This window comes from Amphiura filiformis, unplaced genomic scaffold (assembly GCF_039555335.1).
Source record: "Amphiura filiformis unplaced genomic scaffold, Afil_fr2py scaffold_68, whole genome shotgun sequence".
Taxonomy (NCBI): Eukaryota; Metazoa; Echinodermata; class Ophiuroidea; order Amphilepidida; family Amphiuridae; genus Amphiura; species Amphiura filiformis.
Window position 1 is genome coordinate 28154 of NW_027305532.1, and position 25107 is coordinate 53260.

The 25107-nt window shown below is 36.9% G+C and overlaps 1 protein-coding gene across 1 annotated transcript in view; it reads right to left on the reverse strand.

Annotated features, from left to right (window-relative positions):
- The window catches only part of LOC140144630 (nuclear pore complex protein Nup160-like), a 51810-nt gene that overhangs the window by 15583 nt on the left and 11120 nt on the right, over nt 1-25107 (reverse strand). Inside the window, exons 2-19 of the mRNA XM_072166443.1 lie at nt 19328-19439; nt 18603-18810; nt 16978-17203; nt 16027-16105; nt 14818-14932; nt 14044-14205; nt 12563-12738; nt 11671-11764; nt 10467-10535; nt 9083-9295; nt 8371-8436; nt 7986-8094; nt 7413-7575; nt 6771-6937; nt 5838-5998; nt 5042-5175; nt 2722-2964; nt 2294-2363 (exon numbers count right to left, since the gene is read on the reverse strand). Of these exons, the coding sequence (XP_072022544.1) occupies nt 2294-2363; nt 2722-2964; nt 5042-5175; nt 5838-5998; nt 6771-6937; nt 7413-7575; nt 7986-8094; nt 8371-8436; nt 9083-9295; nt 10467-10535; nt 11671-11764; nt 12563-12738; nt 14044-14205; nt 14818-14932; nt 16027-16105; nt 16978-17203; nt 18603-18810; nt 19328-19439 (2567 nt within the window). The remainder of the gene's footprint in view (nt 1-2293; nt 2364-2721; nt 2965-5041; nt 5176-5837; nt 5999-6770; nt 6938-7412; nt 7576-7985; nt 8095-8370; nt 8437-9082; nt 9296-10466; nt 10536-11670; nt 11765-12562; nt 12739-14043; nt 14206-14817; nt 14933-16026; nt 16106-16977; nt 17204-18602; nt 18811-19327; nt 19440-25107) is intronic.

Here is a 25107-nt window from a genome sequence, read left to right on the forward strand (position 1 = left end):
GTAACAAGGCGGTTCTCGAACCACGAGTCTCGCCTGCTTTTGCGACCGCCTGCATTTGCAATTACTTTTGGTAGAGGTAAATGAATTTGGCGGTTATCGGCTGGGCAGGATTATCTGGCTGATGGTGACTGTACCCACCAAGAGTCATGCCCATGCAAGTTTTTACTAATTTGACCTCAGATGACCCCTGGTGACCCTGAAATGACCTTCCAAAAATTTGGCTCTAAATGTTGACTGTACCCACCAAGTTTCATGCCCATACGACAGTTTTTACTAATTTGACCTCAAGATGACCCCTGGTGACCCCGAAACGACCTTCCAAAAATTTAGCTTCAAATGTTGACGGTACCCACGTTTCATGCCCATACGACTGTTTTTACTAATTTGACCTCAAATGACCCCTGGTGACCTCGAAATGACCTTGGCAAAAATTTGGCTTGAAATGTTGACTGTACCCACCAAGTTTCATGCCCATCCGACAGTTGTTACTAATTTGACCTCAGATGACCTCTGGTGACCTCGAAATGACCTTCCAAAAATTTGGCTTTAAATGTTGACTGGACCCACCAAGTTTCATGGCCATACGACAGTTTTTACTAATTTGACCTCAGATGACCCTAGATGACCTCAGTGACCTTGACCCACTAACCAATACAAACCGTTCTGTCTCGGGTCAAGATGCACCCACCCACCAAGTTTGAGGAACGTGCGACTCATAGGCTCCGAGAAAATAGGCGGAAAGCAAACTTTAACCAAAACTTTAACCAAATTTGTCACATACACACCCCTACACACCCCCCCCACGCACGGAAAAGTGATTATATAGTCTCCTGCCTTATCAGGCGAGACAAAAATTGTCGCGTTTTCTTTTGAACGAATCTTGAATCTGAACTTTGGTAGTATTCGCTTTGTGTCACCAAAGTTCACGAGAGACGATGCTTGTGGCACGGATTTCGCTGGTTTCAAAATCGGGTACCGTTACAGCGTAATAAAAATACATCGGGTATCAATATGGCAGCCACCATGGATTGCAAACTGACCGCTGATCGTCGTAAGGAATTAAGAATTTCTCCTTTATTTGGACGATATAAGCTTGGGACTTTTACTGTTTGTTGTTTTTATTATTACTGCAACTATATAGCCATTGATTAGTTTATGGTACAGATTTCCTTTAAGGGATCTGGAATGAGCGTTTTGAGCGTTTCGACAGCATTTTTTGTGGGACATGAGAGCACACCAGACATATCGAATTGCATTCTGAATACGAAGAATGTCTTCTGATATCAAAAAAGTTTCATTTTTGAAATTCACGATGTAATGCAAATTTTATGACAAATTATTAAAATTTGATATTTTTCACATTTTTGATATATAACAGTCCTCGAAGTAAATTTTATACATCTAATGATATATTCTTAAAGTGTATGTAGCTGGGAGGAAAAGCAGATGATCAATGAAAATTTTGACCTTTCATATTGAAGATATGGATTTTTTTCCCAAAAAGACTTAATTATTTTTGGTGTTTTGGGGAAAAAATCCATATCTTCAATACGAAAGGTCAAATTTTCAATTGATCGTTGGCTTTTCATCCCACTTACATACACTTTAAGTATAATTCATCAGATTTATAAAGTTAACTTCGAGTACTGTTAAATATCAAAAATATCAATTTTTAATCATTTGCCATAAAATGTGTATTACATTGCTAATTTCAAAAATCAAAATTATTTGATATCAGAAGGACATTCTTCAGATTCAGAATGCAATTTGATATGGATGTGCTCTCATGTCCCACAAAAAATACTGTCCAAACGTTTATACCCCACCCCTTAACCAAATGTCCCAATTATAACTAAAGCCAAGTCAGATTCAATTTTTATAATTCATTTCTTCCATCCGTAATCAGATTCAACTTACTCGTAAAAATCCATTTCCTCTAATTTTATGTCTATTATTCAAAATGCAGCACTATTACACACACCCCAGAATCAATAATGATGTACTGAGATTGAGTTTGAGGGGCAAACTATTTTAGGTGGTGATTCTGTTACTTGACACATTCACTTCACCATATGCACTCACTGGAAAGTGAAAGAAAATATTGACAATGGTTTCATTCACTATCATCTAGTTTCCTACTACTGGATCAACTGGCGATTCATTCTAAAGAAAGATGACGTACAGCCCTGGATCATGTGATCTTCGTCATAATAATGGTATTCATAAGCTGCTACGTTCTTGTTCAAAACACTGTCAGAATTTCCTTTCTCATATTTTAGGCACTTTGACCTACCTGTAGCTGTGTGTACTGACATCTGCACATGAGGAACTCTGAGAAGAGAAAGTTAGCACTGATTGGCCAACTGAAGTCACATGGTTAAGGTCTATAAATGTGTAAACACTTCATAATTATACCCAATACACAATACATTTTAATGCTATGTTAAATAATTGAACTCATGAGCTAAGATAAATGTTGGTACTCTGTGTACTGTTACTGATGATTTGAAAAATTCAACAAAATTTCCTTTGACAACACTATAGCAGCTTTTTGCTCATGTAGCATATTAAACAATTTTATTATATGATCATCTATTACTCAGAATTTGTCTTCCACTCTCATTCCTAAAATATATCTCAACTTGGGTAATGGAACATAGCCTATTCAAAGTTAAGATTATATAAGATTCATCTGTCCATATTACATCACAGTAAGGATACATAAGCTGAGCCAGCTTAGACACAGCCGGCAGCAATACACCTGTCCACATTTCACACATGTCCTGTGATAAATAGCCACCCCTTGAAATCTGAGACCGCACCTGTGTACCACCGACACCCCTGAGGAACATATGGATCACAGTCGGTGACATTCCTCCCATCTGGCTGGCAGCAAGACTTTGTCCCAGACCTGATGAGGCATCTGTGATTTCAAGAGCTGCAAGCTGACGCATGTTGGACTCCCTGCAAGATAGGTGGTGAATCAGAATAATGATGTTCTTTTAAATTAGGCTATTCCTCACGGTTGTTTGATGTATATATAATTGGCTTCATTATTAACTAAATACAAACTATAGATGGCGCTATTTATCATAAATTATATTTCTTTATTTGCAAGGGTTTGGTGATTAATATGCCAATAAAACAGTTGGAATAGGTGAAACAAGCAACAAGGACATTTTATAAACATATTTTATCAAACAATAAAAGGAATTATTTGTATTAAACGCTTGAAAGGGTAATTTCCAGTAATTAAATAGGGCCACCAATTTTGTCATTAATAGATACATTTTATATCCAAAAAAGCTTTAAAAATACTATAAAAGTGAATAATTTTGTAAAAGAGGGAAATTAAAGTTGAGAATGATTCAAACGCATCTGAATACATTAGCATGATATCACTTTTAGCTGTTTAGGCCTAAAATTTGGTTGTACATGATGTTTTGTTTGAAAAATTAATAAATGATCCCATCAAACAACCGTGTCCTGCTGAAATCCATACACCCCCTACGGATGGAAGACATGCCCTTTATCTCCCATACAGGGAGTGTTAATTTTAAATGGGGTTTCCTGAATGATTGACTCCCATTTGAAATTCATACTTCCTGTGTAGGAGATTGAAATCACACCTTCCATAGGGGGTGTATGGATTTCAACTGGAATAGCCCACTGTATGTATTTTTGACAGTTGCTGAATTGTGATTTTCCTTCCTCATGATCCAAAGACTGGGTCTAAACTTCCTCACTTGATGTGTTGGAAAGTGGCCCTTTACCCTCTTGATGTTTAAAACTTCAGTTCTGTGCATTATGTACTTTCATTCAACATTGACCAGCATGCTTATAAGGCCCTTTGCACTTGATTATTAGTTTCCTGTTTACCGCCCGCGTCCAAAATTGAAAATCTCAAAATAATTAAGTATTTTATTTTTATTTCTAATTTTCTCCTTTAAAATAACTTTCAACAACTTCTACTTGCCATTTTCTGACTTTAATAATATCAACAATAATGATGAATGAACAAAGAGTACAACTCCACCTTCACTTATTTATAAAATCAAATATTGTTGTGAAATAATTAAATGCCCGCTCTAGTCAAAACAAGTCAATAGTTGCTCGTAATAGTTCAAACTAAATAAAGAAAATAAAAGATAATTAATAATTAAAAGTCACCTCGTCCCTTTTTCAAAATCTTTAACAGGAAACTAATAATCAAGTGCGAAGGGCCTAATAGGGTTTTATGCCTTCCTTACATACATACATACATACATACATAAAGGTATTTATATAGCGCCTTTAAAATTTATCAAGGCGCTGAACAAGGAGAGAAAGGATGGGGAAAAAAGAAACACAGTGGAACAAGAAAGAAGCTAACTGAAAAGGTGAGTTTTCAGTTTCTTCCTGAAAACTGGAATTGATGGAGACTCCCTGATGGCTTTAGGGAGTTTGTTCCATTCCCTCGGGCCAGAGACAGAGAAGGTATTTAAACCAGATCCTCTATGTGCCCTAGGCTGACTAAGCAGGGTCTTATCGGAAGAAGATCTCAATTCTCTTCCTTGAGCAATGTACTTGAGTCATTCCCATCAGGACCCACTTTTTGACACACAGAACAGAACATGACATGTGGATCTAATATGACCCAGGAAAATTATATAGACATCCATGACCTTTGATTGTGGAGATGATTAGTAAAACCAACAATTGTCCATAATTTTATTTATTTATTTTTTCTATTAGAGGACCATCTTATAAACTGTGTGTCATGCTCAATAAATAAAAATTAGAAAGCCTCTTTGTGTCTCAATTCTATAAAAATTTTACTTTCTTGTCAAGTTAGCTTGCCATTGCCCATGACCAACTGTGCAGTACAAATGAGACAGGGGTTCCTATCTGTATTGTTGAAAGTCCATCCACTTGTGACCCTGTTCAAACCCAAGTTACTATTTTATTTAATAGAAACACTTTTGACTATAAATTTTGAGATCAAGATAGACCGTATTTGGGGTTTGGATGAACAGGATGAGAACCTTATGATGAGACTTACATAGAGTTTGTATGCACAGATGTTGTTACACATCCACTCATGTAATACAGCATATAGTAGGCTAGCAGCAAGTTGGCAGTATCTGGGATCAGCTCTGACTGGATCTTGATGGAAATGTCTTGGGAGATTGATGCCTGGTAAATAAATTTAAAAACAATAACATTACAACAAAAATAGTTGCAGTAGTTTCCTCTTTATTAAGTTCTTATCACAAGTTTTTAATTGAAAAACTATGTCTATCAAGACAAATCAATGTCCTTGCACTAAGTGCAGAAGTCTGTACTACCCCTGTGGGGCTCATTCATGAAACACATCAATATCTCTGCATGCATGCATCGTTTTATGTCAACTCTTAAAAACAATTTCTTCTATAATTCACTCATCCTTTTTGTCATATCTGAGGAATGTATCTCATGTTAAGTTTCCCCACCCAAATGGGTTCTGATTTATGCTGCTACAGCCTTAATTTTACACTTTTGACTGATCCAATGTTCACAATAAATCCCTATAGTCCTAATTTGGCAAGTCAAAAACATTATGTGGACGGAAGAGTAAAAACACTGTTGGAATTTGATTTACTGTATATCAGGTTACTTTTGTGGGGTTTATTGTTCATGATTTTAACAATTCTGAACAGTTTTGTGGTTTCTTTTATTCACTGTATAATACAGCTACACACTGAAGCATATAGGCATATGGATTTAAAATATTTTCACAGGGTTTAATGGGGTTGCCTATTTAACCCTGAAAAGCACAAAAATTAAAGCAAAACAAAAGATTTTCCATTATATAGTACCTGTTGTCCAAGTCTGAGCATAGCACACTGCAAGATGAGTAGATCCCTGAGTAGATTTAGTCTTGTATGTGACATCTGTGTAAAGCTGGTAGCTAACAGATCTACAGCAGATGAACTGGTAAAAAGTCCACTTGCATTGAGATGCTGTTGTGCATCTGGTTCTGTTGAATAAAAACAATCATAAGTAATTTCAACATAAACCTTTACAACAAAATCAGCACTTGGGAAGAGCCTGCGATGATTGGTGAAGAAAGGAATACAAGGCCAGATGGCCTGGTGTAGGAACCCTTACATCAACAGAATATTTTCCCAAGTCCTTTGCAAGCCCCAGTCCTTGTGTGACATCCATCGTCAAGCAATGTGCGTAGGACCCAGTATGCTTAATTTGTAAAGCAATTTGGCAAAACATTTTTGTTAAAGAGTATGTTTTTCCTTAATAAGACATGACATGCATGCATACTGACAGGCCAAGAATTATGACAACTGCTGAGCAACTGTTTGATATGACCTCACATGTCACCTCAAATATACTTATTTTTCTAAACAATAATAAAACAATTCTTCAAATGAAAAATGTATTGGGTTAACATCAGGCTTGCAGGTATCCATCACTTTAGGACTTTCAGACCCATTTTCTCAAATTTAATCTGCCCCTTGGCCAGGTGGCTGAGTGCTTTCGTGCGACACTGAACTTTTATGGGGGCTCAGGGCTATGGCTGGAGTTACAGGGTGGTTTCATCACCTAAAAAACAAATATATACTCTGATCAGCTCATAAGAGGCGGGACTCATAACATTGTGTATTGATATAGAATGGTATGACTTCTGCTTTTGTGAATTTACGCAAAGGTAACTTAACATGTGCATTGTGCAGTAACAAAAACTGAACATTTCTCACCTATTACAAAAGCTGATCATAGTATAAGCTACTTACCATCTTCATCCAGCATCAATGATTCTGGGTTCCCTTCTGCAAGATCTATTGCAGCTAGCATCGTCTGGATGGTCTTGTCCATGTCTTGTATGGCTTGTAATCGCCTAGATAATTTGGCTGTGAAGACTGTACCCTGCGCCTCTCTGCTAGGAGTGTCTGTATCCGCTCTAGGTAAGAAAGAAAAGCAATAGAATTAACTGTTTAAATGTCTTTTTTACGTTCTGATGAGTAATGACTGTCAGCCCTTTACTTTTACCAACAAGAAATATAAGAATCCAAGATCTAAGGGAGAGTTGCGTTTTAGACCCGATAGTGCTGCCTGGAACGACCCTGGACGAAACAAATTTTCTGTTTACAAGCAATATGAACGCAATAAATACTATGAAAATCAATCTATAATTTCATAAAACTTATGATTTTCATATCAAACCTACTCTGCACTGATTTGACAATAAATATTTGTGATTTGAGGTAGCATATGTTATGTATAAATCATAACTGAAGCAAAACAAAATTATATTAAAAAATACATTTCACATTTGAATTTTCAGACAACCAACAGGAAACAAACATCTTTAAGAGTCCTTTTAAGAGTCCTTTTGAAATCGGGAAAAATTTGTGAAAATATGTATCTCTACTTACCCTAGTCCCAATAGATCACTTGCAATTTGATGAGCGACTTCTTCTGGTCTGACCAGCTGGAATAAGTCATTCTCAAAGGATAATTGTATGATGGGACTCAGTTTACCTCTCACTATCTTGATGCAATCTGACAGGGCTATCAGATCATTGCACAGAGATGTTTCTGAAATGGTCAATGGGCAATAAATAGTGTTAGAATCACTATTATTTCAAGTGATATTTTTCATATTACACATACTATCATGATTATCAACATGTATCACCTCCATAGTGCACCAAACTTGTGTGTAAGAAACAACCTTGAAAACTTTTAAGTTTTCAAAAGAGCCAACAAATTAGCAATTATTTTAATCATGTGTTAACCCTGACAGAAACAATGGATTTTTGCTATAGGAAAGGAAAGAAGAAATGAAAAAGGAGAGAAGATGAACAAAGAAGTCAGTTGGTATCCCCGGGATTTGAACATTAGACTTAGTCCCCTCTCATGCCAAGCAGAAGATCACAGCCTGGTAGCCACAGGGGTTTCGCTGGCCTGGCCAGCGATTCCGTGGGTATATATGACACAATACTTACCATCTGTTACAAATGGCACATTGGCAAAATCTTCCGCTACACAGCTGCCGATGGGTGACAAATACAGGTGCTCTACTGCATCACAAGGCCGCAGCACACTCAACAAACTCTGTGTGAGAAATATTTTAACATTTTAATACTTTTAATCTGATGTCAAGATATATACAATCTGTAATGATAGAAAAACTAACAGACTACATAATGTGGCCCCCTGCTTTAAGTGCAAATTACACAACATATAGACCATTCTTACAAAGAAGGGTATCACATGATTTTATATCATATGTGATATCAATGTGATATTGAAGTTTGATCCGTCAACGGCAGAAATCCCAATTATAAGAATTGTCCAAAGTTTGTTCTGCTTATAATAGGTTGAACTCACCTTCTTAACAATAACCACCATCCCTGTCGCCTGGTCCAGCATTACTCCAACAGCTTTATTTGCAACCTGGCAAATAAAATAAAAGTGTACTACTTGAATACAAAGTAATGAAGAGTAGCTTTTATTCTGATTAATTCAATGACTTCAAAAATGTGCCAATCCCACAAGGGACTCGCATTTTCTGTACCTCCCTGACCCACTGTCCAACACAAACACTGTATGGTCTGCATGTTCGATATAGTGTTTTAAGAGTGTGCAAATGAGGGAAATTCCATGTAAAATTTCACTGCAACTGGATAGAAATATCTGACACTTCAAATTGATGATATTGAAGTAATAAAAACCCTGACATTTCAGGCTTTACATGGACATTTTAGAGTAGACAATATTTCTAAACAGTTATACTCTACATGAAACCTCAGCAACATGGAAAATTAAAGTGCTTTTTTTAATGTCAAGCATATCTAGGCATATCAGCTGAAATCAGGCAGATAACAAAATTTCACTCAGGCTAACACCTGGTGAAGGGGTGTCATCATAGCTGGTGAGGCATTACAGGACAGGCAAGTGTAACAAACAATTGGGTGTTACCCTGATTCCAGATGAGCCATGAGTAGAGTAATTTAGATTTGATTTTTTTGGTTCAGCAGAGATTTAGACCCTGTGACTTTTTGCACCACAGGCAAAGACCTTATCAAGCTGTCATGCTTACCTCATGATACTGCACACAGCATGCATAGAACTTAGACCAGCTCTGTTGCAGTAAGTTATGGTACTCTTCCTGAGTCATCTCGCTTCCTCCAACTTTCTGCTGGATATCATTACCTATGATGGCCATGGTCTCTTCCTTCAGTGCATCCATACTAATCTGACTCATATCTGATAGAGAGCCAATTCCTTCCCCACCTGACTGCCCATGGTACAACTGTAATAGGACACATATGTTCATAGTACAAGTGATGTGTGTTAAGATATAATTTATTACAAAAGGCTTAGTCTTATCACTTATAAATCTAACGGAAAGAGACTGGTAAAAAATTTGCCACAACAAATCACAGGAAGTTACCTTTATATCGGATGTAGTTAAAGAGATTAGACCCAAAGAGTCATGACTTAGAGTGTTGCACATGGAGGGCAAAACACCATTCCTCCAGATTATTTTGCCCTGCACTTGACAAACTATGATTAAAAATGTGTGGATATTTGTGTTCTGCGTGTGAAGCATTGTACTAAAGTTTGTTCGGTTTATATAAGGTGGAAAAAACACCTTGTATTGATATAGAATGGCACAATGATTATGCTAGTTGTGCATTGCCTAGTGCGTGACTGGCGCACGCTTATGTGAATTTACGCCAGCATGAGTTGGGACTTTATTGATGTGTGCCGAATAATTTCCGCCTTATATAAGTCAAACAAACTTTAATAACCCATGCTAGGCACTACATGTACATGTGCAAAACCTTTGTAACACTGAAGCTTAAAGATGCAAATTATTATTCAATTTTGGGCTTCAGCCAATAAATGCTGGACATACACTATTTTGCCCTCCATAAGTGACAAAGCAATATGCCAGATTTCCCAAAGCCTCACTTATGATGGGGCTATTCTGAGTTGGCACTCTTTGCATCTAATCTCTTTAGCATATTGCAACACAATTTGTAGTATATACTTTGATCAGCTCTTAATCGGCGAGCCTTATAACATCGCGGATTAATATCTAAATATTTTATTTCGAGAATTGTCTTGTGACATTTCACCAGAAGCATCACAAATTATTCATTCAAGTCCTATACACTGTCTATTTTCTTTAACACGCACAATATAGACCAGATAGGTCAACTATATCACTCTTAACGTGGGTCTACTTTTCGGCGTAATGATAAAAGCCTAACAATTCCCGCCGATTACGAGCTGATCAAATTATAGTCCCTAATTCTTCAGAATAATAGGAAAAACAAAACAAAACTCTTAAAGAATGTTTATGAAAACAAGTAACTATGCACACAGACCAACAGTCACACAAGTAAAAGTGACAAAACATAAAACTTGACAATAACACACAGCAAAGTAGAATCAAATACAACTGCATCACTTACATTCAAGGCTCGTCCAATGGAATGCAAAGAAAATTTGCCAGGTTGGAAAATATGATCCATGTATGCTTCCTGATGGAAACAAGACATGACACAACTCATAGATTAAAATATTTAGCACTATAATAGTCATCAGTAAAAAATAACACACTTGCAAACTTTTGTTGACTGAGCTTAACAGAATTGAAGCATGATATCACTGAAATAATAAATTCACCTGATTTTAAGTTAAAATTTAATACGAGTATAAATCCAACAAGAAAAGTAGCAGACCAAAATACCATATCGGATGATATCAACACTTTTTATTAGGGTTGCATGACTAGTCAGTAATAGTCTTAGTCATGACTATTGACAGTATTCTCTACTTTCAACTATGATTTGATAACTTTCTATTGTGCCTTCGAGATACATTAGTAAGTAAGACAACTGTAACACAGAAAGTTTGGAAACTGATAGTTTGACATCCATACAACTCTTGCTGGAATTTGATTTTATGTGTAAGTTTATTCGTAGGTAGACTTGATGTATTTGTCTTGTCTTGTGATCTTTGGTTGCATTGTCACAGTTAGATTAATCCCTCAAACCATCAAGATGCTGCAGATTTGTGCATTTTGGGCATGAAAGTTGCCTTGAGTTTTTACTGAAATTTTTACCTCCAAATAGTCTTAATTAGTTGAGTTGTCGCTATCAGTTGGTGCAGACTAGTCCACAACTAGCTGAAGTCATTCAATCCTACATTTTATGCTTTGTGAATGCAGTTTTATAGTTGAAAATTTTCTGAATATTCCTACACAGGATATGGAATGATCACAGGATGATTGTCACAACATGTACTGCTTTTAGATTTCAGTGTCTGAGATTCACATCTCTTCAGAGTAAAAATTCACAGCTCTTGCAGAAGCTTTTTTTGAATTCCAACAAAAGGCAACATTTTGAACTATTCCAGATTCAACCCTTTTGATCCACAAACAGTGCAAAATGTGAACCCTATATGCAGGGAAAATTGATCACATTTCAGGCTCTTTTACAGGAATTCAGCTGGAATTAAACACAAAAAGAGCATTTATTTTCAGGATTGAATATTTTGTGCAGCTGCTCATGGCAGTAAGTGTAATCGCCCACATGGTTGGGTGGGATTTCAAATAACCCATTCACAAATTGATGCCAATTCACAAATGGAGAGGTCTTGTATTTACTGACTCACCCGAGGTTCCAGGAATGGTGGAACAAGAAGATCATCACTTGAGTGAGAACTTGAAAGAAACACAGGACTCCAGCCTTCACTACCAGGGCCACCACTGTATAGAAAAAAAGGACAAGTTATTAGTGGATGACCTCAAATAATGACCATTAACTGGCTTCACTTTTCAGAAACATAATCCACCGCACACATGTCAAAACTATAGCAGATGATACATGAATTTTGTTAAGTAATTTCTAGCTACCGAATCAGAAAGAACCAAAATCATTTTTAAACTAGCAATGTGACATTGACTCAGATATCAAAATTTGAAGATTTGGACTATTCTTTAGGAATAGTGCTGAATAGGACTATTCTGTAGGCAGCATATTAGCACCTTCCCAGGTTTTCTCTCAAATTAATGACTACAACAAACATGGCAATGTAACCCAAACATTCTTTGAAATGCTACATTTACACTTCAATTCAACTACCGTATTCATTCCAATAAGCGCCCAGGGCGCTTAACAAAGTCATTTTGGGTGGGCGCTTATTTTTACATGGTTTTACAATTTTTTCCTGACAGGCGTTTATTAGAGACGAATCTATGTAAGTTATAAAAGGGTCCTGAGATGTTCTAGTAGCTTTTCTGATGCAGAAAATGTATTGTTAGTTTACACAGGACTTCTAATCCCCCAGCAATTTCACTTTATCGATGTCTATCCATCACTTCAACATTAACGGTACCATTTAGCAAATTGAAAATACCCTGGGTGGGCGCTTATTTGGGTATGGGCGCTTATTGGAACGAATACGGCACCTTAAATTTGGCAATTGTCTCCCTAGATGAGGTCTTCCTATTAAAATCAAAGATGCCTCATAGTAAAGCTCAATTGAATTTTCATATAACACTTACCCTTCATAGGCTTTGAATTTGGCAACTGTCTCCCCAGATGAGGTGCTCCAAGCAGCCCAAAGGTGTGTCATGGTGAGCCCAAAGTCAATCAGTGTACTCTCTTTACCGCCCTCTATTGAGGCTATGTGTAATAGTCGCCACTGACCATCTTCCAATGTTGGCTGCAGCACAAGGAACTAATGACAAGAGAGACAAATAGGTAACATTATTATCATACATCAACATCTAAAACCTGTATTCCCATATCGTAAAGATTTGCCTAATGGTGCTATGGGTCACTAGACATAAGTGGAATTTTAGGCAAAACCTAAAAGTACCCTCCCATAAAACTTCCACCAGCAAATAAGGGCACGTACCCTTAATTCTTGTTGGGATTTCAGAGGAAGCTCTCTTTTTGTACATGAAATGTACCTCAAAGCAAAAGAGCCCAAGTGCGCCATTAATCAAATCTTTAGGGTATCATATTAGCTGTTATCCAACACTAGTATACAAATATTAACTGTTTATGAGTATGATGGTCAAACATTTTTCCACTCCACAAGCCGGAATGGCAAGTGGAATGAACAATTCATCTGTCACCAAGTGATTATATGTGATATGATCAAGCAAAATCAGTCGTAAGTCGGAAACATTGATTTTAAGATATAGCCAAACAAAGGAAGTATTTTCTTTTGTTTCCTATTGCTTTGGAAATTCTTTTAACCGCTCATATCTTTAGAACTGGTCGTCGATATTCAATGGTTTTCTGCAAAATGTAGCTTTGCAAATGCTGTTTATATTCCTATAAGTCTGACTTCAGACTGATTTGGCTTGATCACAGCAGTTATTTTGAACATTACACACATTTACGGCTGTTAATCCTCATTTAGGCTTGGGAAAATGCTTTAAACCCAACTATTAGCCCTGATTCATATTTAATCCTCATTTAGGCCTGGGAAATAGATTGTCTGTGACAAATGAGCAGGATCTGACTTTTTATGACAATTTGGCTAAACTTTCAAAATGTGTTACATTTCAGAAACACCAACCTATTCGTGAGGTGGCGTACGCTGTATGGGCTATAGGGTGATCTAGTCTGCATTTTTCTGGGAAAAAATTCTGGACTCCGTTTATAATTTCTACAATAGATGTCTTCATCTGCACTTCGACTTGCAGAAAGGGTAAGTTTTGAAGAACTGAGTCGCTCTGGAGTCAAGAAAATGATGTTTTCCCGGACCGTATTTGTACACAAAGTCAATGGGGGCTATTTACTGGTGCACCCTGTACATATCCAGTATCACTCGGCCCCAGCAGATGGCAGCTGCATGAGCATACAAATTTTTTGTATTTTCCTTTCAGACTCCATATATTGCGGTGCAAACAATAAACAGCAAGTTTCAGTGACAGGTCTGCCCTTACCAAAACCTTACCTTCATGGCATTTATAGCGGACATCAAAGATAACTTGGCTAAGGATGAATTTCAATTTCTCACATGTCTTACCTGATTTCTATCAGGGAATCCAAGATATACACCAATGATTAGGTTCCTTGGATCGCTACCCACAGCTTGCCGGATTTTATGGCCTACAGCTGGGGCCTCGGATAACTCGGCTCCATCGGGTAAGAATTCTAATAATTCAATACTCGCTAGGCAGGTCTGGTTCTGAAAATTTAAAAAAAATTATATGCTGTATTGCTGAAATAGTGACAAACATGTAGACAGTCACACACAAACATCCCCGCCCCTACACACACAAACACCCACCCACCATCCCTGCATTATGCAATATTTCCAAACACCTGAAGTCCAAAAGTCCTCTGTCGGTGTGTTGCAAGGCTCAATATAGATGAGGGCAAACATTAACAAAATTAATTACTGGGGGTCGATATTTAATAGAAGGTAGCCCTGAGCGGACACTATTTTGAAGCTTGTGACTCAATATATATGGGGTTTATGGATATTTAGCCCCTAAAACCCTGAAAGTAGCCCTTGAAATAAAAGAAAAAGCATCTTTAGGCCTTGTGTGCTGTCATGCCTCACAGAATTGGTAACCAAAACTCACAAGGCCAATGCATAAAGGATGGTAGCTATACAGGAGGTAGTAGGATATAGGACCCAGTTTACAACATTTTTGATGACATACACATCAACAGGTCCTCATCATGCAAAAAGGTGTCAGCGTGTTGTGATCATGCGCAATGCATAAACACACACACCCCGACCCCAACACACATTGTAACTCCAGCATAGACATAACATTTAACACAATCCTACCTTACATGACCACATGCGCAGTTTATGATCTCTGCAAACACAGAATACAAAGAAATCTTGTCCTACTGGATTCATCACCAGGCTCAACGTTGTATCAATGGTCTCTTGACCTCTCCTGTGGTACCAAATCAAAGTGCATTTTACGGAGGTCAATAGAGCATTTCTTTATCATCCTAATTTACATCCCTTAGATTTATTCCACTATGTTAAATATTATCGGTACAAACCATATTGGGCAAATATTCCATGAATTGTTCAATTACAGTTTGTTAACTTTGTTCAGCTTACATAAGGCGGAAATTATTCGGATTTTGTTACTGCGTGTGTCAACAAAGTCCCATCTCACGCTCATGTAAATTCACATAAGAATGCGCTAGTCACGCATTATGCAACGCACACCTAGTGTAAGCATTGCCCCCAACTGAGTGCATGCCATTCTATATCAATACACAGTGTTATGAGTCTTATTTTTTCCATCTTATATGAGTCAAACAAACTTTAACATTGGTCCACTTGATCAAAACAGTTAACACTCGCAATTTTTAATTTTGTTTTTGCATTCAAGTAATTAAAATATTTTCTACCAATCCCTGCAGCCTAAAGATAAATATAAGGGTTTATGTCGAGTAAAATTTACATTGTCGACAATCATCAAATCTCAAGATCTGACGTCAGCAAGTTATCGACAAAGCAATATAACAATAAAGTCAAAATATTAAGTTCAGACATTGTGCGTCGTTTATTTACACCAAACTATTACCATATACCACATATATGTATCATCAGAATATTTGGATTGTAATGGAAAGATAATCTGCACCACTTACAAATGAAATAGACGACTGATGCAGTTGTTGCATGGAAATAATGGTGAAGCTAAGTATATTGTAAGTTTTTTAAAACATTTTAGTGACTAGTTTTTTTGTTGACAATTATTCCATGCTTGCTGACCATCCGGAAACTTGCTTTGTCGAAAATATTGTCGACAACAGCCCTACTAATTACAAAAGGTAAGAATTTGTTAAATAAAACAAATATATTAATTTAAAATACATCATCCGTAAGTTAACAATGTGCATTGTCCTATTTTAATCACCAAGGAGCAAAGCATTTGTTAATTCAGGATGCCATATCTTTACCCCAATTGTGTAACATGATTGCCGGCATTTCATATTGTATTACTAGTACTACCGATCTCTTCTACCATACCTCATGACAGCAGGTACCAATCCTGTCCATAGTCTCTGCATCACTGTAGCCTGCCGCAATTCATGCTGGGTTACAATACCTGCAATAACAATGATGTTTGCACAGAGATGAGCCAACATCCCCCTTAATAACCTTACATACTTTCATTCCTGTTACGATATGGGATTTCAGTATTGGAACTTTTGAGAATTTTAGTAAAGACCTGTATGTGATATCAAGCTGGCAATCCAGGCTTGAGACCTGACAACATGGAGGTGAATGATGTGAAATAAAACAAGAATGTCATAAAATATAAATTACACCTGATTTATGTGTGTTCATAAACTATTAAGTGGCTTACATAGGATTTGAACAATTCCCAGCATATTTTGATAGACACAGCTCAATCAAGAAATATGATGTGATCCATTTGGAATTGTTTTCTCCCAGTTTTGAATTTTGATTGAATTTGAATGTGTACTCAGCAGATTCTGATGAACATTTGGGATTTTTGTTTGATAAAACCAAGTGAATTTTTACTCACTACAATATCAGGTATTCACTTCATCAGGTATGGTTGATATGGTCATCTGAACCACTTTCCTGGCAAACAAGTTTGAGTTGTTTCTGATGTTCTTTAGTCTCTTTTGGAGACTTCAATAGTGGATCGTAAACATGACTTGAGAGGTATGTGTCTCCTCCTCTCTGTTTAGATGTGTAGGACAATATATTGTAGTACAAATTCACTTGATTTTGGCAAACAAAAATTTAAAATGTTTATTTACTGAATAAACCTGATGAATCTATTCAAAGATTCTGATGACTTTCCAGAGCTCTTTATGATGTCATACAAATTGCCCAGTCTGCCAATTGAAGATCAATATCTATCAACATCCAAGTGTGAAGGTTGAAGCTCACTTACTACTTTATACAAAATGTGTGTAGCATATTTATATATTCAGTTTTACTCACCTTGAATTCCCATAGGAGCAAGCTTGATAAGAACCACACTTCCCACATTGGTTGCCATAGCAAACAGTGCCTCGCCCTCATTGGTTAGCCATGATGCGCTGGTGTGAAACTCATACGACTGTGATGCGCTATGGCTGATCACGTAGCAGTTGGTAGATTCCCGGAACTGTGCCAACGAGACGTCTGCAAATACTGAAGGTACAGATGACTCACCACCATATGGCTCCTGTAAGCCAATCAAGGAGTAGTTACATTAAAAATAAAGCAATCACAGACACTGACACTTCTTGGTATTACTTAGGGCTGCTAAGAATACGCAATTGCATTATTTGTGGCGCAATTTGCATATTTTGGCTACAAATGCGTTTTTTGACATTTTTGAAAAAATCTTTTAAAAATTTCTCCAGATCCGTGAAACATTTTCTTCTTCTTTTTTTTCAAATTTTTTTTAATGATGGTAAGCACTTGAATGGAGAACTTGCTAAGCTGTTTCAACTAAAATGAACTGATCAAAGATGTTTTCTCAACATTATTACACCCAATTTAGTGCAATTATTTTGATTTACCAAATGAGTTCCATATTGTCTGAAAAGAGAGGTATTCTCTGTCCCTTTTTCTCTTTAAGTAGCTTCAGCTAGAAGAGCTAGTGTTAATTTTAATGGCACATTCAGAAGCCATCGTAATCAGATTTGGGATGGGAAGTAGTCAAGTAATACAGGAAAAAAGTTTTTTTACTACTGAGTACTCTATCATATTTTAAAATGATTATTGATTTGAGAGAGGAGAGAGGAAATATAACCTATATTTTAAGACAGTTGCTAAATATAATACACTAGATTTCGCGGTTCTCGGGTCGGGCGGTTCTCGTGATAGGCCTATTTCTAATTACCCCCCCCCCTTACCCATATAAGCCTACCTGCCCTGACCTTTTAAACTACTATGAAATGCGTCTCTTAATGACCCAACTGGACACAACTTAATCAACTCTGTTTGTTTTGTATCTGTGATGCTTTCTTCAGTCGGTAGTTCGATCGGTCCGCTGTAGGCCTACCCATAATCTGAAACCCATCATTCGCCTCTTCCAAGCCCTGTCCTGCTACCACTTTGGAGGACATTGGTATCTTGACGTGGATATAGGCCGTTACTAAAGTAATGAAATCAATCGGGAGAAACGTGCAAGCAAACGCGGTTATAGGCCTTACCATAACTGATTATTTTTTATGTTAACCATTCTGGAGGACCCCGGAAATAGTTGTGTTCTGCTGAAATAGGCCTATATGCACGTACGTGTTCGGTATTGAAATATGCGTTGAAAATAGGCCTATTGGTCCGATGAGATGCACCTGTTAGTTACACTGTACTCCGCGCACACTCCTGTTGATACTCCGCGATAGCGTATCGCGGGCACCGCGAGAACGCGAACCGCGCGGACGGACGGACGGACGGACACTCTGTAAATAGTATTAAGATGGGTAGGGTCAGAATTTATAAATACCACCATAGCATTGTAAGTGCTCAAATTATTGGCAAGTTTTCAAATCAGAGTGTATACATGTCTGAGAGCATAATTCTAGATATCTGGATGGCTTATTAAGTCCTGCACTTTGTACACTTGAATATCTTACCATTCTGTGCAGTTTATTCGGATGGGGTACCACCAATCTGTGAACGCTGTGAATGGTAGCCACCAGCACAACGACATGGGAATGTGTCTCGTGTATGGACACCCTGGGCAGGATGGGAGCATCCGGAAACCTGAGTCGTACTGCGTTGCCAGACAAGTTGTAGTCCAGTGATAACTCCACTAACTCAACAGTGTCTTGTGATGATCGCCTGCAAGTACAAAAACAATATTTATCATTACTACATAATATCATAGACATTTGACGTGGAATGACATCTGTACTGAACTTAGATCACATAAAACCTTGTATACACCTTATCAACATATGAATCTTTAAGGGAACAAACCAAAAGATCGATGACGTCCTATAAAAGAAACAAGTTTCATTTAGCGGGAGGGGGTAAAAATACTCGATTACGTTTGTACAAAAACATCGGTCTGAAGAATGTGTCATTATTATTATTATGTCAAATGTTCAACATTTCATTATTACGTTTCTGGCAGGGAGGGAGGGGGTCAGCTGAGAAACGAAACTAGTTACGTTTATAGGACGTCATCAATCTTTTGGTTTGTTCCCTAACAAGTGACAGTGCTACTTTACTTTATTCCTGTAACTTCCTGCAGCATCTGGGATGAACACATATTGTACAGTAATTGGAATTATATGATTGTGTCCCCCTTGCCCTTGGATCCCATATAATCTGTTTGTACAGTACTACAACTTACCAATAGATGAATCTGTTGCGAGTGACAGCATTAACTTTAGCACTATCTCTGTAACTGAAGCCACCTGCACTGTCTGGTAGATTGACATCTTGCAATGTACCTTGTGTGGCACCTATTGAGATAGGAAGAAACAACTCATCCATGAATGATATATTAAATCAGAGACAGAAAATTTAAAAGACTCGATTGCGTATTATACAGAGAAATCCCAAACGAATTTGATTCCAAGTCAGTCCAAGATGAGTGGCAAATGCACTTCAATCCCAAAAAATGCTTTGTGATGAGACTCACATATATATGCAAGAACTGTAAAGCATTTTCAATACAAACTTAGGGAATCAATCTCTAGAGGAGCAGACTGACAGTCACCCACACCTTGGAGTGTTTAAAATAACCAACAACCTCACTTGGAATAAACATGTTGATAAAATCACTGCAACAGCAATAGGACATCATCTCAAGAAATTTGTACTCAATGTGCACAACACATCAAAGAATCAACATTTAAAACCCTCATATGGCCACTCACCGAGTATTCATCAAGTGTATGGGATCCCTACACACAAGTTCTCATTAAGGTTGGTCTGAACCCTGGAATTATGAAAACTTTCGGGCCTCATAACTGCTAAATTATTAGTCTAAAGAATATAAAAGTATACATTTTAGAATGGAAATGACTTGATGAATTCATCTGTGAGGTCAATTTGGGCCAAAATGCTCATTTTGGAGAAAATCCCAAAAAGCGGGTTTTTGGCCCAAATTTTAGTGCAACGTAACAAAAAAATTGTTTGGCCAAAAAAAAATTTTTATTAATTTTTAAAAACTAGATAAAAATATCTAGGGACCGTTTTTTCATTTTTTTTTTTGAATTTTGACCAACTTCACCAAAAATATTTGAAATTTGGGCAAAAATCAGGTTTTTTTGTGATTTTTTTGAAAATTTTGCATTTTTTGACAATTTTTGGTGCAAATTTCTCAAAGTTGGTCAAAATTAAAAAAAATTAAAAAACGGTCCCTAGATATTTTTATCTAGTTCTTAAAAATTAATAAAAAAAATTTTTGGCCAAACAATTTTTTTGTTACGTTGCACGAAAAAATTTGGGCCAAAAAACCCGTTTTTTGGGGATTTTCTCCAAAAATGAGCATTTTGGCCCAAATTGGACCTCACAGATGAATTCAACAAGTCATTTCCAGTCTAAAAATGTATACTTTTATATTCTTTAGACTAATAATTTAGCAGTTATGAAGCCCGAAAGTTTCCATAATTCCAGGGTTAAGACCACCCTTAACAAGCTGGAACTGGAAGGGGTCCAAAGGAGAGGAGCTCGGTTTTGACTGAATTACTATGAGACCAAGTCGGGGACCAAGTCAAAAGGATGTGTCACTGAAATGCTGGAGAAACTTGGCTGGTAGCCACTTGCAACAAGAAGACAAACAAGGCATCTCGCTATTTGCAGAAAAATGATGGCCGCAGAAAAATGCAGTAATCACGGTCACCTATCCTTAATTACCAGTTGGAAACCTCCTTCAGCACTGCGATCCTCATGGCACTCCAATTCCAAAGCTTTCACACCAATATTTGCATCAAAAGACTGCTATAAACAGTCTTTCATACCTCAAACAGTTAAAGATTGGAACACATTGCCTGAAACAGTGGTTTCAATAACAGAACCCAAACAATTCAAAGCAGCAGTTAGAGAATCAAATTACCATACCCAAACATGGTTTAGGCAAAGCAACCAACCAGCATAACTAAATTTCATCTGCATGCACACTACTACCCTGACAGCTTGATTCCACCAGAATAAGAAGGCAGAGACACATAGAATTAGTGTGCACGCTAGCCCCCCCCCCCCTCCCAGTACATACAAGGAACTTATACATTGTCCTCATTCACAAATTGATACTATCTGTTAGGCATATTCGGTAAACCGAATTTCGCGGTTTATATCGGTTTGAAATCAATACCGAAACCGATACCGACCGTTTTTTCAAAAACGAAAAAAAAAAAAAAAAAAAACGATTTTTTTTTTTTTTTAATTTTTTATAATGTTTTTCCTGACCTTATAACCCTCTAACCCACCCCAACCTTACGACTACCCCTTCTGCCAAACCTTACTATAACTATACAAACCCATCCAAGCACAACTAACCTAACACCCTTGCCCGAATCGGGAATTAGGGATGAAATTTATTTCACCTAAAAATCGGACCTATATATATTTTTTTTCAAATTTTATTTTGTTTAAATGTTTTTCCTAACCTTATAACCCTCTAACCCACCCCAACCTTACGACTACCCCTTCTGCCAAACCTTACTATAACTATACAAACCCACCCAAGCCCAACTAACCTAACCCTTGCCCGAATCGGGAATTAGGGATGAAATTTATTTCATCTAAAAATCGGACCTATATATATTTTTTATCAAATTTTATTTTGTTTAAATGTTTTTCCTAACCTTGTAACCCTCTAACCCACCCCAACCTTACGACTACCCCTTCTACCAAACCTTACTATAACTATACAAACCCACCCAAGCCCAACTAACCTTTAACCTAACCCAAAACCCTTTCCCCCTTATTAGGGGAGAAATTGATTTCACCTTGAAAATCGGGACAGGTATTTAAATTTGTACGTTTTAAATGCATGAATGTGGTAATAACGTTTTAATTACCCGGTACTTTATTTTGCCTCTTTTCATCGATTTGCTATTTTTATCGCTAAATTATAAAAGAGAAACCTTTAAAAGAATTTTTGAAATTTCAAAAAAAATTCTAAAATTCTGAAAATACAAAAAAAATACATTCGAGTGCACAAGTTGTTTTCTTCTGGGTATGAATTTTTATCTTACATGCACCAGTTTCTTTCTTGCAGGTTAGAAATTTGATAAATAGGTCATCATATACAAAATTCATGCATTGGCCTATTTATCAAATTTCTAACCTGCAAGAAAGAAACTGGTGCATGTAAGATAAAAATTCTTACCTAGAAGAAAACAACTTGTGCACTCTAATGTATTTTCTTTGTATTTTCAGAATTTTAGATTTTTTTGAAATTTCAAAAATTATGTGAAAGGTTTCTCCTTCCTATAATTAGCCATAAAAAATGGCCATTTTGATGAGATGATGCTAAATAAAATAATGGAAACTTTATTAATATATATTCATGCATTTACTAAACATGCTAAATATAGGTCCGATTTTGTGGTGAAATCAATTTCACCCCTATTCCATTTTGGGGTTTGGGGCAACAGTGTTAGGCTAGTTAGGATTGGGTGGGTTTGTATATTATGTAGTAAGGTTTGGGGGAGGGTTAGAGTTTGTTTATGGGTAGGAAAAACATTAATAAACTTATGAAAAAAAATTTAAAAACCGAAAAATATATATATTATATCGGTTTTACACAGACGGTTTATCGGTTTTTACAATACCGATTATGCCTACTATCTGTCCAAGGTACGGTATAAGGCTAAGACCGTACAGCAGGTCTAGTCCTACGCTGTCTTTCCTATTCGGCAAGGGACCTCCTCGTCTGTTTACAAACAGAGAGGTAGACAAAAGACCGTTCCGTTTGTCCAAACACTCAAGTATCAGAAGGTAGGTATGCCAGCTGAATTCAAATTTGCTATCAAACTGCATCATTTTATATATCAAATTAAAGCCCTTGAGTAAAGAAAGCCAAAACTGAAAACCTTTTTGTCATAGCACTTTCCGTAGCAAAGTTCTTGTCAAAGATTAACTTTCATCAAAAAGATTCAGCTAACAATTTTCGCATTTCGGTGGTGTTTCTAGATCTTAGTCTCATGATGATAGCAGCTTTTCTATGTGGAACTGCTATCAAAATCCCTCTAAAATTCCATGTGCGAGTGTCTCATCACCATAAAAAATCATATATTTGGGTTAAGTGAAGTATAGTATAGGGCCATGCGTTTTGAACTGAACACCCAAAAAGGGTGGTGGTGTCACACTTTTCGCCATGATCATTTTGTTTTTTGAGCATATCTTTGAAAGTAAAGAAGCTATGGCAATAAATTTGGTACCAAATGAAAGCTAACATATTAATGATGAACTATGGAAAGTTACATGAAGGTATCTTGAACAGAAGCAGAATGTCATTCAATCCAATGACCCAAGTCAGGGGTGGTGGAGGCAGCGGCTCATGAGGCAGCGGCTCACTATGTACAAACTCAATGGGGAAATTTCATTTTGGGTGCCTCGCAGTGCAAAAATGTTGAAATTTTTTTAAAAACTAGTGTATATCAATAAATTTGGTATCAAAAGAAAGCTGACATTGTTATCTGAACTTTTATTCTGTAAAATAGTTGAAACAATAAACTGCCTTGAGCTAATGATAGGGGCATGTGCTTTGAACTTGACATCTAAAATGGGTGAGTGGCATCACATTTTTCACTGTGGTCATTAGTTTTTTAATGTATCATTGGAATAATAATAGATTTGATAGTAAATTTGGTATCAAATGACAGCTAAAACACCATTATTAATTGTGGAAAGGTGTCAGTAAAATATCTTGAACATCTATAGAATGGGACTCAATCCAATTGGCCAAGGCAGGGGTGGTGGAGGTAGCGGGCACTCTGCACAAAACTGTAAGCCAAGTTTTCATTTTGGGAGCCTCGTAGTCGGTGTGCAAATATGTTGCTATTTTCCTTAAAAATGAGTGTTTATCAATAAATTTGGTATCAAAAGAAAGCTGACATTATTATCCACACTTTTATTTTGTACAAAGTTAAAATAGTTAGCTGCTTTATGGTATATGATAGGCCAATGTCCTCCATGATCCAAGACAATAAGAAAAATCAATTCTATTTTGGTCACTTTTTGAAGGGTTGTATCATTTTACCAAAGTGATAACCCCCATACATTTATATATTGCAGGAAAGCCCTTACTCTGATCTATTAGAAAATGACATAAAATAAGATGCAGGGGTAAAACAGAAATGTTAGTGACATTATACCCCTGTACCACTGTCAGTTGATGTTTTGTCTCATTCACATAAATGTAGCATTTGAACCTTACATCTGACAGTGTTTCTGAGTCTCTTGTTGGATTCCTTGTTCAATTTCCTTTCAGAAAATGTATACTTTTAACATGCTGGGGGTATGGTTTGAAAAATATGGGCATTTGAAGGTGAAAGAGTGTCGCGAATTTCAAAACTCAGTGTGTGACAAAAAGTCGGCGAGGTTAAAACGCATGGCCATAGACAACATATTTATGTAGGCATCCTTGACCTACCTGTTCTTTTAAATTTCTATGTAAATATGTATTGTGTTCTAGGCAAATTTGGCTGACTAGCAAATGTGTTAATTAAGGTTTGCCTGGCATACCTACAGAAGGATGGTCCACATAGCGTGATTCACGTACGGTAACTAAATTTAATTTTTATTACTTCCGTGGTCCATGTACGCGCTGGTGAATTGCGATCGCGTAAAAGTGACAAGGTCGCCTAATAAGCTAATTCGATAATTCAGAACAGAGTGCATTGTGGGTAATATTCTTGAGGATATAATAACACAATCCTCCCATAGACGGCTGTGGGAATGGACTTTGACTGATCGGAAATTCCTGTGATTTCATTGTCATTTACAACTTTGGTACTTCCAAGGTAGGTTCTAACTATCTTTGTTTGTTATATAAAAGTTCTATGGGACAATCAGATCCAACATCTGGCAAAAAATTTTTTAAAAGGTTTTTTTAAAAAGTGCAAAGTTCGTCACCATTGAATTACTGTGTGAGGCCTGGCTGTGATATATCCCTAC